General features: G+C 36.9%; 1 protein-coding gene across 1 annotated transcript in view; it reads left to right on the forward strand.

Annotated features, from left to right (window-relative positions):
* SLC44A5 (solute carrier family 44 member 5) overlaps nt 1–13,130 on the forward strand; it is a 53,222-nt gene extending 40,092 nt beyond the window's left edge. The window contains exons 10-19 of the mRNA XM_045547732.1: nt 1,074–1,166; nt 1,606–1,693; nt 2,184–2,446; nt 2,971–3,065; nt 5,060–5,163; nt 6,244–6,317; nt 6,940–7,010; nt 7,143–7,231; nt 8,514–8,598; nt 12,804–13,130. Coding sequence (XP_045403688.1) covers nt 1,074–1,166; nt 1,606–1,693; nt 2,184–2,446; nt 2,971–3,065; nt 5,060–5,163; nt 6,244–6,317; nt 6,940–7,010; nt 7,143–7,231; nt 8,514–8,598; nt 12,804–12,916 — 1,075 coding nt within the window. The 3' untranslated portion in view covers nt 12,917–13,130. The remainder of the gene's footprint in view (nt 1–1,073; nt 1,167–1,605; nt 1,694–2,183; nt 2,447–2,970; nt 3,066–5,059; nt 5,164–6,243; nt 6,318–6,939; nt 7,011–7,142; nt 7,232–8,513; nt 8,599–12,803) is intronic.
* The last annotated feature ends 905 nt before the right edge of the window (nt 13,131–14,035 follow it).

Genomic DNA, 14,035 nt, shown 5'->3' on the forward strand with positions numbered 1-14,035 from the left:
TGTGTGTGAACGTTTGTGTGTGTGTGTGTGTGTGTGTGTGTGTGTGTGTTAAAGGGCCAATACAACTGCAGCAGTTTGATAGTTTGCTCAAGGGACATTAAGAACTGAAATAAATCAGTGTAAAAATACAGGGTAGACCTAAGGACACTGAATAATTCACTTAAGAGCAGTGTGTGGAGAAAGGAGAAAACAGCATAGCTCAAACAGTGAGATGACGAAGGTAACACATGTAAAAGAAATCTAAGTTTCAGTGCATTAGGAGTGGTAAGAGTTTCATCTTATTTCTCAGAGGCTATAACAAACAGTATTTGCTTAAGCCAGTGTCATATACTGAAAAGATTATTTAAAAGAAGTAGTTAGGAATAGTGAGACTAGGATGTTGAACATTTCACAAACCATGTGGAAGGAAATTATTATCCTGGAGGAAAAAAGAATATGGAGTTACTCAAAAGGGTTGCTATGTGGAAAAGATGGTAAAATGGTCATTTCTTCCCCAGAAGTTAGTGGATGTAGGTTACAGGGAGGCAGATAAGGAAAAAATTTCAGATACTTTGTTAAAAAAATGAAATAAGCTGTGTCAGGTAAAAGTAAGTTCCCATCGTCAGTGAATACATTTTGAAGATAGTATAGAAGAGATTCCAGAATTAGGGAGGAATTCTCACAGTTTAACACATGATCTTCAAGGTCTTCTTCAATTTTAAAAGTCTAAGAATCTAAACGAAAGGAAGAAATCTCATGATTATAATGTATCAAATCTTTATATGTCAGACAGAAATAACCAAAGAGAGGAGAATTTGGGGGACTTTGGGCAGGAATCAAATGTGAGCATTGGAAAAATGCCCCAATTTACTTTTAAATAAGTAAATGAATAAATAAAAATTATTATAAAAACCAACTAAGAATATGCCAGAATGATCAGAAAAAAAAAAAAAAAGGTCCAATGGTTATTACCACTGCTCTTAGAATTAATTCAGTCTAAGGCTTATATCTAGCTCTAACACATAAAAGTTTAATTGAGAAAGTACAGCTGATTCAAACATCATTTTGAATTTCAACTGTTTGTTTTATTTCAGAGCCATCGGACACATCCCTAGCACATTAATTTATCCATTTTTAACTTTCATTTTGCTCTCAATCTGCATTTCCTACTGGGCGGTGACAGCAATGTATCCTTTGGTAACTGACCTCTTTAAACCTCGGAGCCACGTTACTATTCAGGAACCAGGAGTTTTCTATCCCTGAAAAGATTAGGAATGTCCGAAAGAAAACTGGCTTTTTTTTTCCAAGCCCTAAAAATGTTTCAGTCTACTGATTGCATTTCCCTTCTAATAGGTCATATGGTAGATTTGTTTCATTTTGTCTTCTCATATGATGCTTCTCCTTGGCAAGGAGGCTTCTGTATATTTTACTGCTTTTAAGGGGTCACTCAGTGCAGCTGGCCCATGTTACACTAATTTAGGCCTGAAGGTGGATGAATATTATTAAAATATTAGAAATTTTTTGAGATTAATCTCTCCATGGATTTTTTAGTTATCTATATTATTTTCTTGTCCATTTATTTTCAACCAACCAGCAAATAGTTTATCCTTAGTGCAACTTATTCAGTTTCTTGGCTACATCAGGGGTACCTATATACAAAGTCATAGCCCCTGAGGGGCAATGTGCACATGAAAATGAAATCTGTGACCCAGAGGTAAGTAAAAGAAACTTTCCTGTACTTACTTGAACATAGAATTCTACTGCATTTCCTCTTGCAGTTGTTTTTGGAATCATCCTAAAGCAGAGATTGCAGCACTGATGGGGATCACTGTGTACCATAGGGGAGGGTGGGTCAGGAGAGCATTGAAAACAATGGGCAGAATGGAGAGAAGGTATTATAATTATTTCCTGAGCTTGCTTCTCTTATCATATACCCAAGAAGTAGATATGGTCAACAATAACACTAATAAATGTGAAATTTTAGTGGGTGTAGAGTGATGAGCATATGATGGAAAATGAGATACTTTCTAGAGCTCATTAAAGAATTATATAAAATGATGTGATAGAAAATATACAGCAGAAGCTAATGCAGAAAAAACAGGACATGCGACTAGTGGGCTAAAAAAGAGGAAAAGGCAGGGAGGTGTTATCTTGCAATGATATTTAATATTATATTCTTATGTTTTTTTTTTTTCTGAGTACAGATTTTTAATACATCTGAAATTGCCAAAGCTTGCCCTGGGGCTCTGTGTACCTTTGCTTCCTATGGCGGAAAGAGCTTGTACCATCAATACATCCCCACCTTACATATATACAATCTATTTGTCTTTCTCTGGCTTATAAACTTTGTCATTGCATTGGGTCAGTGTGCCCTTGCTGGTGCCTTTGCTACTTATTACTGGGCCATGAAAAAACCTGATGACATCCCACCACATCCACTCTTTACTGCATTTGGACGAGCCATACGGTAAGCTTTGTATTGAACCCTACGCCTATCTCAGTTATATTTAGTGTGCTTGTAATTCAGTCTTGGATAGTTAATTCAAGTGTCAAGATATAAATGAGGTTGAAGGTATGATCCAAGATTCATGGATGCCCACTGGTTCTTCCGGGTTTTGTAGCCACAGTTTTTGCAATCCCTACCCCGGCCAATATCCTTCTAAATGCTATAGGTGTGGGGAAGAAGTAGAGACGTCCTCCAAATTAAAGATCGAAGATTAACTTGGCTCTATATTTCCAGTGATCAGCTCAAACATCCTATTTTATGACGACAGGCTGTTGGTATCCTTTATGTTGATGAAAAGCAAGACAGATGTATATGGTTTAAAATCCTCTATGGAGACCTTTATCAATCTGAATAAAAGTCTACAAAAAGCTCTTTCTCATTAATCCTTCTTCAGGTCCCTTTTACCTGTGAAAACTGTTCAACTAGCGTCATTTTAGTTAATAGTAAAGATACTTTAATTTTATTCTCATTTTATTTTTGCCCAGATATCACACAGGATCCCTAGCATTTGGATCTTTAATTCTTGCATCAATTCAAATGTTTAAAATGGTCCTGCAGTACATGGACAAACGTCTTAAACGTAAGATTGTACAATTTATCTCAGACTTCCTAACCTCTGTGAAGAGAATGGATTGGGGCCGGGGGTGGGGGGAGACATGATGACTGCAACTTAGACTAAGGCAGTAAGGATAGAAGGAGGCAGGCTTGGATATGTTCTGAAGGAAACCCCAACAGAACTTACTGAAGGAGAGGATGAATGGTGATGAAGAAAAGAGAGAAAATGTACACGATCCCATTTATAAGATGTGGAAGCCAGGAAAAACAAATTGCAAAAAGGAGGTTAAGAATTCTGTTTTGACATGTTATGATTGAGAAGCATGGTGGAGATGTCAGGTAGGCAATTCTAAGTTGAGAACTCAGGTCAGGTTAAGCCTAAAATATAAATGTAGATGCCATTGGCATAAGTCTTCATACATGACACATATATTTTACAAACACATAAATTCTGTTTAAGATATTTTTATTAATAGCCAAAGCAATCTTGAGAAAGAACAGCAAAGTTGGAGGACTCATACTTTCTGATTTCAAAACTTATCACAAAGCTACAGCAATCAAAACAGTGTGATACGGGCATAAAGACAGACATACAGACCTGGAAAAGAATGAGATCCCAGAAATAAAACCCCACATATACCATTCAATGGGGAAAGGTCAGTCTTTTCCACTAGTGGTGCTGGGAAAACTGGATATCCACATGCAAAAGAGTGAAGTTGGAGTCTTACCTTATACCCTATATTATAAAAATTAAGCCAAAATGGATCAAATACCTAAACATAAAAGCTAAGACTATAAAACTCTTAGAGGAAACATAGGAGGAAATCTTCATGACATTGGATTTGGTGATGATTTTTTGGATATCATACCAAAAGCGTAGGTAACAAAATAAAAAAATAAATCAGACTCTATCAAAATTAAAAACATTTGTGCTTCAAAGGAAAAGGACGCTACCAAGAGAGTGAAAAGACAGCCCACATAATGGAAGAAAATTTTTGCAAATCACATACCAGTAAGGGATTAATATCCAGAGTGTATATAAAACTTCTACAACTCAACAGCAAAAAGTAAACAATGCAGTTCAAAAATGGGCAAAGAACTTGAATAGACACTTCTACAAATATGACATACAAATGGCCAATAAGGACATGGAAAGATGCTCAAGGTCACTAGTCATTACAGAAATGCAAATCAAAACCAAAAATGAAATACTATTTCATACCCATTAGAATGGCTATTATTTAAAAAAAAAAAACAAAAAAAAAAAACAGAAAATAACAAGTGATGGTGAGGATGCTGAAAATTTGGATCTCTTGTGTATTGCTGTTGGGAAGGTAAAATAGTGTAATAACTGTGGGAAACAGTATGGCATTTCCTTAAAAAGTTTAAAAATGGAATTTGTCTATATGAACCAGAAATTTCCCTTCTAGATATATATTTAAAAGAATGAAAGCAGGGATGCAGATACCTGCACACCAATGTTCACAGCAGCATTATTCACAATATCCAAAAGGTGGAAACAACCCAAATTTTCACCAACAGATAAATGGATAAATAAAATTATATACATAAAATGGAATATTATTCAGCCTTAGAAAGGGATGAAATGAACGTTGAAATATGCTAAGTTAAATAAGCAAGATACAAAGATAAATATTATGTGATTCCTTTTATATGAGGTACCTAGAAGAGGCAAATTCATACAGACAGAAGTGTAATAGAGGTTACTAGGATGCAGGGGAATGGGGAATGAGGAGTTACTGTTGAATGGGTACAGAATTTCTATTTGAGATGACAAAAATTTCTGGAAATGGATAGTGGTGATGGTTGCACAACATTCTAAATGTAGTCAATGCCATTGAATTGTACAATTAAAAATGGTTAAAATGGCAAATTTTATATTATGTATATTTTACCACAATAAAAATTTTTAAAGCCCATTTTAAATATTTTGTTATTTATTTTGATTCCTAGTGTTCAGTTGAATTATTAATAGATTTAAATCCCTCTTTTTCATAGATGCTCAAAACAAGTTTTCTAAATTGCTACAATGCTGCCTGAAATGCTGTTTCTGGTGTTTGGAAAAAGTAGTAAAGTTTTTAAACAGAAATGCCTATATTATGGTAAGTAGATTATTTTTATCTACTAAGCTGCTGCTTTGCAAACCCAAATGCCACGTATACATTGCCTTCTCTAAAGCACTTTTACCTCATGCGGTTGAAATTATCACCATGTTGATATAAAGATTTGTGAATCCAATTCATGATTTAGGGCTATGCTTCCCTGGTTGTGATAGTATCTTAACTATACTCCATTGTTACCCTCAGTATCTTTTTTGAGAGGGAAAATGTTGACATTGAAAAATTTAAAGTGTGTTACATTGAAAATGGTTCTGTATGCCTTTGACATAGTTTAGTAGGAGGAACTCTTACTCTGTGTTCCCCTCTAAGAAGAAAACATCTAATTCTGGGATTTACATAATTTTAAGAAGGGTCTGATTCGTTTTATAACCTTTGTTTTGAAACATGTGGGCATTGGCAATGCTTGACTGAATTTTTATGTATTTCCTGTGGAAATATGGAGACTTCTAAATAGATTTTTTCAAATAAAGGATCCAGAAATATAACTCTTATAAAATTTAGAAGCTAAAGAACAACCTTATGACACTTGCCTATTATCACAGTGACACAGGGCCTGGAAAAGCAATTCAAATAGTCATTCATTTACCTCCAGTGAGAGTATTGTGTTGAGCCTTCTAATCAGTCAGTCAAATGTAGGGAAAAGCATTGGGTTTCCTTAAGAGTAATTTTTAATGTAGAGACTACAATAGAGTCTCTCTAATTGTAGAGACTACAATGTTTAACCCATTCAGCAACAAACTCTAGCCAAAACATTTCAAAGATAGAAGTCATTACCTGGGATTTGAGAACAGACCTGCCTCTGTTTGTGGCAGTCTCATTCCCCAAAGTTTAAGGGCACATAGCATCTGCAACACACCTTCTTGTCAATGACCTTGAGAATTGTGCAATGTTGAGGACACACAGTTTCCAGGCCTCCCACAAACCCAAATGTTGGAAAGAGGAATGGTGGTAGCTGCGTGAATAACAGGAATTGAGTTAGTTATTTTTCTGTCATTGGGATTTCCCTTTGGTCTTGTTAGGGTATGTTACTGACTCCAGAATAATATCAATTGTCTTCCTCAGATTGCAATATATGGCAAAAACTTCTGCAGGTCAGCAAGAGATGCTTTCAATTTGCTGATGAGAAACATTTTAAAGTAAGTAATCAGGTTGAACACTGCAATGAATAATTTAGTGAACCTGTAGCATTACATTCATCACATGTTACAAGTGTTGGTAGCATTATTAAACATGAATATTATCTTTTAATATGATAGATTTAAATCTTCTCTCTCACACCATTAATTTCTTTTCATGGCTTAGAATTTTTTCTTTCATCATCCACCTATGTCTTGATACCCACTGGCATTTATTCATTTTTATTATCCCTTCTACTCAGAAATTCCCCAGATGAACTACATTATCATCTTCTCCCTGGCCATTTCCCCCTCCCAAAATTGGTGGAGGCTGAATTAACAAAATCAGAGAACAAATGTAGCATCCTCAGGGTGTCTTTAGGCCTCAAATTAGAGAGACAGAGGCTGACACAACCATTGCAGGGCACTCGACAGCCCTGCAATGCCATCTTCTGTTTACTTCACTAAAAATAAGTCAGAACTTCATCCCTGGATTTTAACTTCAGTTCTTGTAAAGCAATTGCCAAATAAAATTTAAGCAAAAACATATCAGAATGAAGTCATGAATATTGACTGCCATAAATTTCAAGTCACAAGTATATTTTAAACACAAGATTATACTTTCTTTTTTTCTGATACTCAGAGTTGCAGTTACGGATGAAGTTACATACTTTGTATTATTCCTGGGGAAAATTCTAATTTCTGGGAGTATGGGTAAGTAATAATGATAAAAGTAATAATAAAAATAATAAAAAGTTCAAAAGATGCTTGGAAAAACTGCTTTACTGCAAAAAGCTATATTCCTTTGCAAATGTGTAATATACACGTTCTGCCTTTGCAATGTAGGTATTCTGGCCTTCCTGTTCTTCACACATAGAATGCCAATGATTGCAGCAGGACCAACATCATTAAATTACTACTGGGTACCTTTGCTGGTAAGAGCTTATGTCTGAGGCAGTTTGGGCTGCTCTAACAAAGATACCATAGACTGGGAAGCTTAAACAACAGAAATGTATTCCTCACGGTTCTGAAGGCTGGGAGTTCCAAGGTCAAGGTGCCAGCTGCTTTGGTTCCTGATGAGGGCCCTCTGTGCAGAGGGACACTTTCCTATATCCTTGCATGCTGGAGAAACAGAGAGATCATCTCTCCCGTGTCTCTTCCTATAAGGGCACTTGTCTCACCCTCAGGCCCTAATTGCCTCCCAAAGGCCCTACCTTCAAATCACATTGGGGACTAGGGCTTCAACTTACAAATTTTGAGGGTACACAATTCACTCCATAGCAGTTGGGTATTGTTGACTCTATGATTTATCAGAGATAGCAAAATAAAAAACAAAAAGGAATAGGAGAAATGATAATAATAGCAACCCCCGTTCCACTTTAGAGACTGGGTTCCTTGGAAACAACCGGACAGAGGATTGCATGCAGAAGGTTTGTCAGGAAGTTCTCTCCTGAGTTACATTCGTAAGGAAGTGAGGCGGGCAGGACAGGGCAGCAGGAGGAGCTGACCCATGCTGCAGTTACAGCAGAGGCCTCAGAATTACAGAAAGTTCTGGCAAAGGGGCTGGGCCTAAGGCTGCATCAGGCAGCTGTTGGCTTATGAGCTGACCCCTAGATGGGGCTGTAACCTTGGGTGAGGCAGTTCCCCGCAGGGAGGGCAATTCCTAGTGAGGGAAGCAGCTGAGGCATTAGCAGCCTACATTCCCAACAGCTGGGGATGGATGAGGCAGCTGGAGGGGATCTGGGTGCAGCCTTGTGCTCTCCAGTACAGTGTATCAACTCACCGAATCCAGATCTCATAAATGCTGTTGTTACTCACATTCTCCCTTCCCCCATGGCCAACTTTATATAGGCAGCACAGAGAAGTTAATTAACTTATTGAGTGCCTGAGCTGTAATTCAAACTCAGGCAATATGCGCTCTTAACCCCTAATGCTTTACTGCCTATGTGTACAGGATCCTAAAACGGGAATATTTTTGATAGGCACTGGGGCTGGCGGTAAGAAAGTGGTCAGGTAATTTAATACATTTTGTTTAAATCTCAGTACAGAGCACACAAAAAAATTATCATTGAATTTTTTGGACTCTATATTGAAATCTTTTCCAACACAGAGTACTTCAGAACTTTCTCACTGTGGCTTTCATGTAGAGCTAGCTGCATTATTGTTCTTCTGGACAAAGTAAATGACATGTTGGTTCTCTTCTTTACCCATTTGCAGACTGTCATTCTTGGGTCTTACCTGATTGCACATGGGTTCTTCAGCGTCTATGCAATGTGTGTTGAAACAATTTTCCTCTGCTTCTGTAAGTATTCAGAGTGTGTTTCCCTCTTCCGTGGATAACTGAAAGATGAGAAGGTGAAGACTGGAGTCCTTAGCGGGCTTGTGGATTTGCTATTACCTGGCTATAACTGCAAAATAGTGTTTATGTGGAAGGACACATTGCTTAGTAGATGCTCTTTAAACCTTAACAGTTGAGAAATAAGCCAGACACAGAGACAAATACTTCATGATCTCACTTATATGTGGAATCTAAAAAGGTTGAATTCGTGGAAATAGAGAGGAGAAAGGTGATGACCATGAGAAGATGTTGGTCAAAGGGTACAAGCTGCCAATTATGCAGGCTGAATAAACTATGGAAGTCTAATGCACAGCATTGTGACTATAGTTAATATATTATTTATTTGACATTTGCGAAGAGAGTACATCTTAGGTATTCTTACCACACTCGCAAAAAGATAACTATGTGAGGTGATGAGTATGTTAATTAGCTTGATTTGGGTAATCATTTCACAATGTATGCATATATAAAAACATTATACACTACAAATATATATAATTTTTACTTGTCCATTACACATAATAAAGTTGCAGAAAAAAATTATACTTCACAAAAGCTTGGGGAGAAGTACAAAATTACCAAAAAACCCAGAAAACAAACAGAAACCCTTAACAGCTGAGAGAATGGAGTTTGCAAAGCACAAAAGAGTCAACTATTGAAATGAATTTGAAAGCATTTCTTAATGCTTTTAAATGTATAATAATAATTGGCTTCTGTTGTGCTTTGTTAACAGAACTGAGAAAGTAACTGAACCTTAGGACCTGGGTTTTAGGAATTCTTTGAGTACAGCATTTGTAGATTCTGACAAAGCCAAGATGGCAGTGGTTTCAAAGACACATAGGGCCAATTTACACTATATACCATGATGACAAATGGATAGGATTCAGAGAAGAGCATGTGTAGGACGTGGCTGGACCAATTTAGATACACAGAGCTAAGTACATCTTTAGAGTTTTCATCACTGACTTGCACACCATGCCCCATGTGGCATGTGCAGCTCACATACACAAAGTGGATGGACCTCATCTGAAAAGTCCTGGAGAACCTAGTGCCCCTTGGGAGCTTAATTTGGCCCTCACCTTCAATGTCACGTCTTTGGCAAACCTGGAGAAGGTAGAGTCAGCAGATAAAAAAACATAACTTGTTAGCTGTACAGCTACACAGCCTGAGAGATTATTTCTCTGTCACATCACTCTTAAGAGAAACAAAAATCCCTTATTCTCTCACAGGGCATGACTGGGCAATCCATTTGTATAAAACTAACAGTTTATTTTTTATTTTCAACTTCACACTGGGGTCAGGAAAAGAGATAATAACTATAGGGAGATATACTCAAAGAAAAAGTTCCTAGAAAATAGTCTGATCTTATTTTTTTTTCCTTTCTGAACTTGTTAAAATCAATTTTTGATAACTGGACAAAAAAAATCAGGAGAACTTTCTGTACTAGTTAGCTCTTGCTCTGGCTGTAAGTGGAACTAGAATGTTTAATCTATTCCCAGCAACTCTGATTTGTTATGAAAAGCCATCTACAAAATAGCACATGAGCAAACTCTCCAGTTCAGGTATAGGATGGCCAGCCTGGGAGTAAAGCAGTACAAAGACATAGATGGACACAGAGCTCTGGAATGTTAAGATCTCTTCTCTCATCCCAAATGCTAATCATGGGAGTAATACTTGGAGATCCCTCTGTGATCTTCCCCACTCTTGTAACTGAAAATATTTCTCAAAGTTTGTCTTGGGAAATGTCTAGAACCTACTTGTTTCCAGTCTTTGGAAGCTTTGGCTAATTGTGTAGATTTTAAGTTTGGTAATGGATTTTCAGTTTGAGCAGTGAGAAATGTTTTCCACACTTATTAATCAATTGCCAACTCCTTGAAAGCTGGATATAATATCAGCATTATTCAATACATTGTGTGTTGACATGAATAGTTTCCTTTCAGAGACACTTGTCCTCAACAACAAAGAACAAGGGAAACCATGTTTTATTTCTCTTCCTTCCCCAGCTGTTATTATGGGCAACATCATACTTTGGAAAATATTGTTCTTAAGTGATATCCCAAGCCAAATTCTGATTGTATGAAACTATACTTTTTATTTTTTTATATATCTTTTTATACCTATTATGTTGGCTGCCAGAAAACTGGTGTTTATTAAAATGCCAACCATTAGTAAACACTTCCTTTATAGAAACATAGCACCTTTTTAAGATTTTCCCCAGGGTGGGAAAAATAATAGTTATAGTTGATTATTAATGTGCTCCAGACCAGGCTTCTCAGCAGTACCTCAAGGGTAATACTGAGACAGACATATGATATGATACAGTAGGCCACCCTTATCCATGGGGCATATGTTCCAAGACCCCCAGGGGATGCCTGAAACCTTACACAGTACCAAACCCCATTGCCATCAATCAGAACACATTTCTGTTCACATCTTCCACCCACAAATTTAATGCCTTTTCCATCCTAACTGAGCATTTATCATGCACTGTGGTCTTAACTCTTTCAGTGTGAGGTGTGACAGCAAAACTAGCACAAATTTCTTTTTTCTTCACAATTTCACAGATAATAGATTTGTTCTTACTGTAGAACACAGCATACAGATTTTTTTCCTTATTAACTCGAGAACTTTCACATTTTTACTTAAAGGAAACACTGTAAGGCTTTTCTCTGGCATATCCCAATTGACAGCATCACCATGCTTGTGCTTGGGGGCCATTATTAAGTAAAATAGGAGTTACTTGAACACACGCAATCCCAAGATAGTCAATCTAACTGAGATGGCTACTAAGTGACTAAGGGGCAGGTAGCGTAGAAGGCGTGGAGATACTGAACAAAGGGATGATTCATGGCCTGGGTGGGATGCTGGGGAAGGCAAGTGATTTCATCATGTACTCAAAACGTCGCACACTTTAAAACTGATGAATTGTTTTATTTCTGGAATTTTTTATTTCATATTTTTAGACCATGGTTGGCTTCGGGTTACTGCAACTGTGGAAAGCGAAACTGCAGAAATCGAAACTGCAGATAAAGGGGGACTACTGTGTAGAAATAGGATTAAGGACAAAAGAACAAAGTGTTCAGTGTCTATTGTGTTCCCTCCTTAGCTTTTCATTTTATATATGAGGGAGATAACTGCAAGGTCTAATGTAAAAATCTACTACAGCAATGATCCAACTATTCCCCAAAGAGAATAGATACTATCTTCCATGAATCGTATGTACCTGCAGGAAACTGATTCCACGTAAACTTCTTGCTTCTCAGCATAATTCTGGTGCCTCCCCCAAACTGCCCAGCAGGTGGGTGCTCACTGGACACACCATCATTTTAATATCGGCCCAAGCAAAGCAGGAAGGTAAATTCATATATTACAGAAGTCAGAAAACACTGTTATTCTGATATTAATTTTCAAATACAATCTGAAGCAGACTGCAAGGATTTAGGACAGGATGCCTTATAGTTATTAATAAGTAGGACGGAAACTGGACTAGGTGTCAAGAGGATCATTCTGGTTGTCTCAGAGCTTCTGACTTGAGCAGAGTCATTTTTTACCTCTGGGCCTCACCTTCTGCATCTGTAATAGTAGGGTGTGGACTACCATTAAAAGTGAGTTGAAACTCTGAAATTCAATTGTTATTCCACATTTTCCACAGGATCAATACACTCTTTATTCAGCTTCATCCCTGAGGATGTGGCAATTTGTATCTTTCTGAAATAAACAGTCACAAGATTGAAAGATAACACTTTTGGAAGGATATGGAAGATCTTATTAACCTTTTTTAAAACAATAATAACTAATTTTTTAAATTTCACAATATTACGGGAGTACACACGTTTTGATTACATAATTTGCTTTTGTACAGTTTGAGTCAAAGTTGTAAGTGTGCCCTTCACCCAGATAGCGTGCTTTGTACCTGTTTAAACTATCAAAATAAACTTCTCTGGGAGTGGGAGGGATTTAGGAAGTTTCAGTGCCTCCTGACAGAGGTTCGGGCTTCTTGCCTTGTCCAGCATCAGCAACTTAAACTGCACTGATTTGTGTTATATATGACTTTCTAACACGTATTTCTCTGATTTTTCCCTGTCGACGACTCTCCAATTTACAAAATTGTGTATAATTGTTCTGCTGCTGCTTGCTGCTTTTGCCTGCTTTGGCTGCTGTATATACAGGTGAAGATCTGGAAAGAAATGATGGATCTACAGAGAAACCCTACTTCATAACCCCTAACCTGCACGGAATTCTGATCAAGAAGCAACTAGTTCCCCAGAAGCAGAAAGAGTAGAAAAACTCCAAACAGTGTCACTCACTTTTAAGTAGAAGTTTTGTAAATTAGGTCAATTGTAATTTGAAAATGTTGCTTTTCAATAATGTGAAATTTCAGTGTTTGTTTCTAAAATGTCAGCACCTGATACCATCTGAGGTGTCAGGCATTTGATGACAGCAGTTTCTGTCAACTTTTAGACTGTGGTCCCAGCTGAAGAGTAAACTGTTAATGTTAAACATTTTTAAAAATCTACAGCCAAAAGTGTTTTAATAACTTTTATAACTCAGCATGCTGCTTGTATTGCAGCACTTTGATAGCCTTTCTTTTTATAAGTGTATATTTGTAAAGGATATTCAGGCAATTTTTGAAAACACTATAAATGTGTAATCAATTAGCCATAAAAATATTGATTTATAGTTAACCAGCATATGGTACTAAATTTGTAAATATGGTGCTATGGTTATATTTATACTGTTCAAAATGGTTGACAACCCTCTAAACTGTGATTAAGTTTGTGTTAATGGTTCTCTAGGAAGTATATTTCAGTGAGTCAAGTGCGTAACAGACATATAGATGTTAATGTTACATAGGTTCTACAGAGAGCATTACTGGGTAAAAATTACCGAGGAAACTTTATAGCACATTAAGTAAAATTATATTTATATCGAAGTTGAATCTGAGTTCTGGAATGTCATTTCCAATAATATGAACCTCTGGTCACCAAGAAAATATTCTGAACAAAACTGAAATTGCCACATAACTCATGCTTTTTGTCTCTAACCCAAATTTCCTATTTCTACCATATAGAAGATCAGTGTGAATTTGTTTTCAGAAGAATGATTACATCTTTTCATGGGCATACTTGTATTTCTAGATTAAAGAGATTGTGTGGCTTTGTTCTACAAAAGGTTTAATTTTAGCTCCAGTTTCAGTGAAGAAAAAGAAAAGAGAAGTATGGCCCTTCAAATTTTACTCTGAGGAAATATACCATTGGCCCTCCATTAATTAGGTACCTCATCTGGTACCTTTACAAGGGGCATACTTTGGGTTAGGAAATCTTTCCCTCCAGGACTTAGGAGGAAAGTTGTTACCACTCTCCACCCCTGCTGGCCAGAGGTTTCTGGCAGCCATGCCTAA

Source organism: Lemur catta, chromosome 3, assembly GCF_020740605.2.
Source record: "Lemur catta isolate mLemCat1 chromosome 3, mLemCat1.pri, whole genome shotgun sequence".
NCBI classification, from domain to species: Eukaryota; Metazoa; Chordata; class Mammalia; order Primates; family Lemuridae; genus Lemur; species Lemur catta.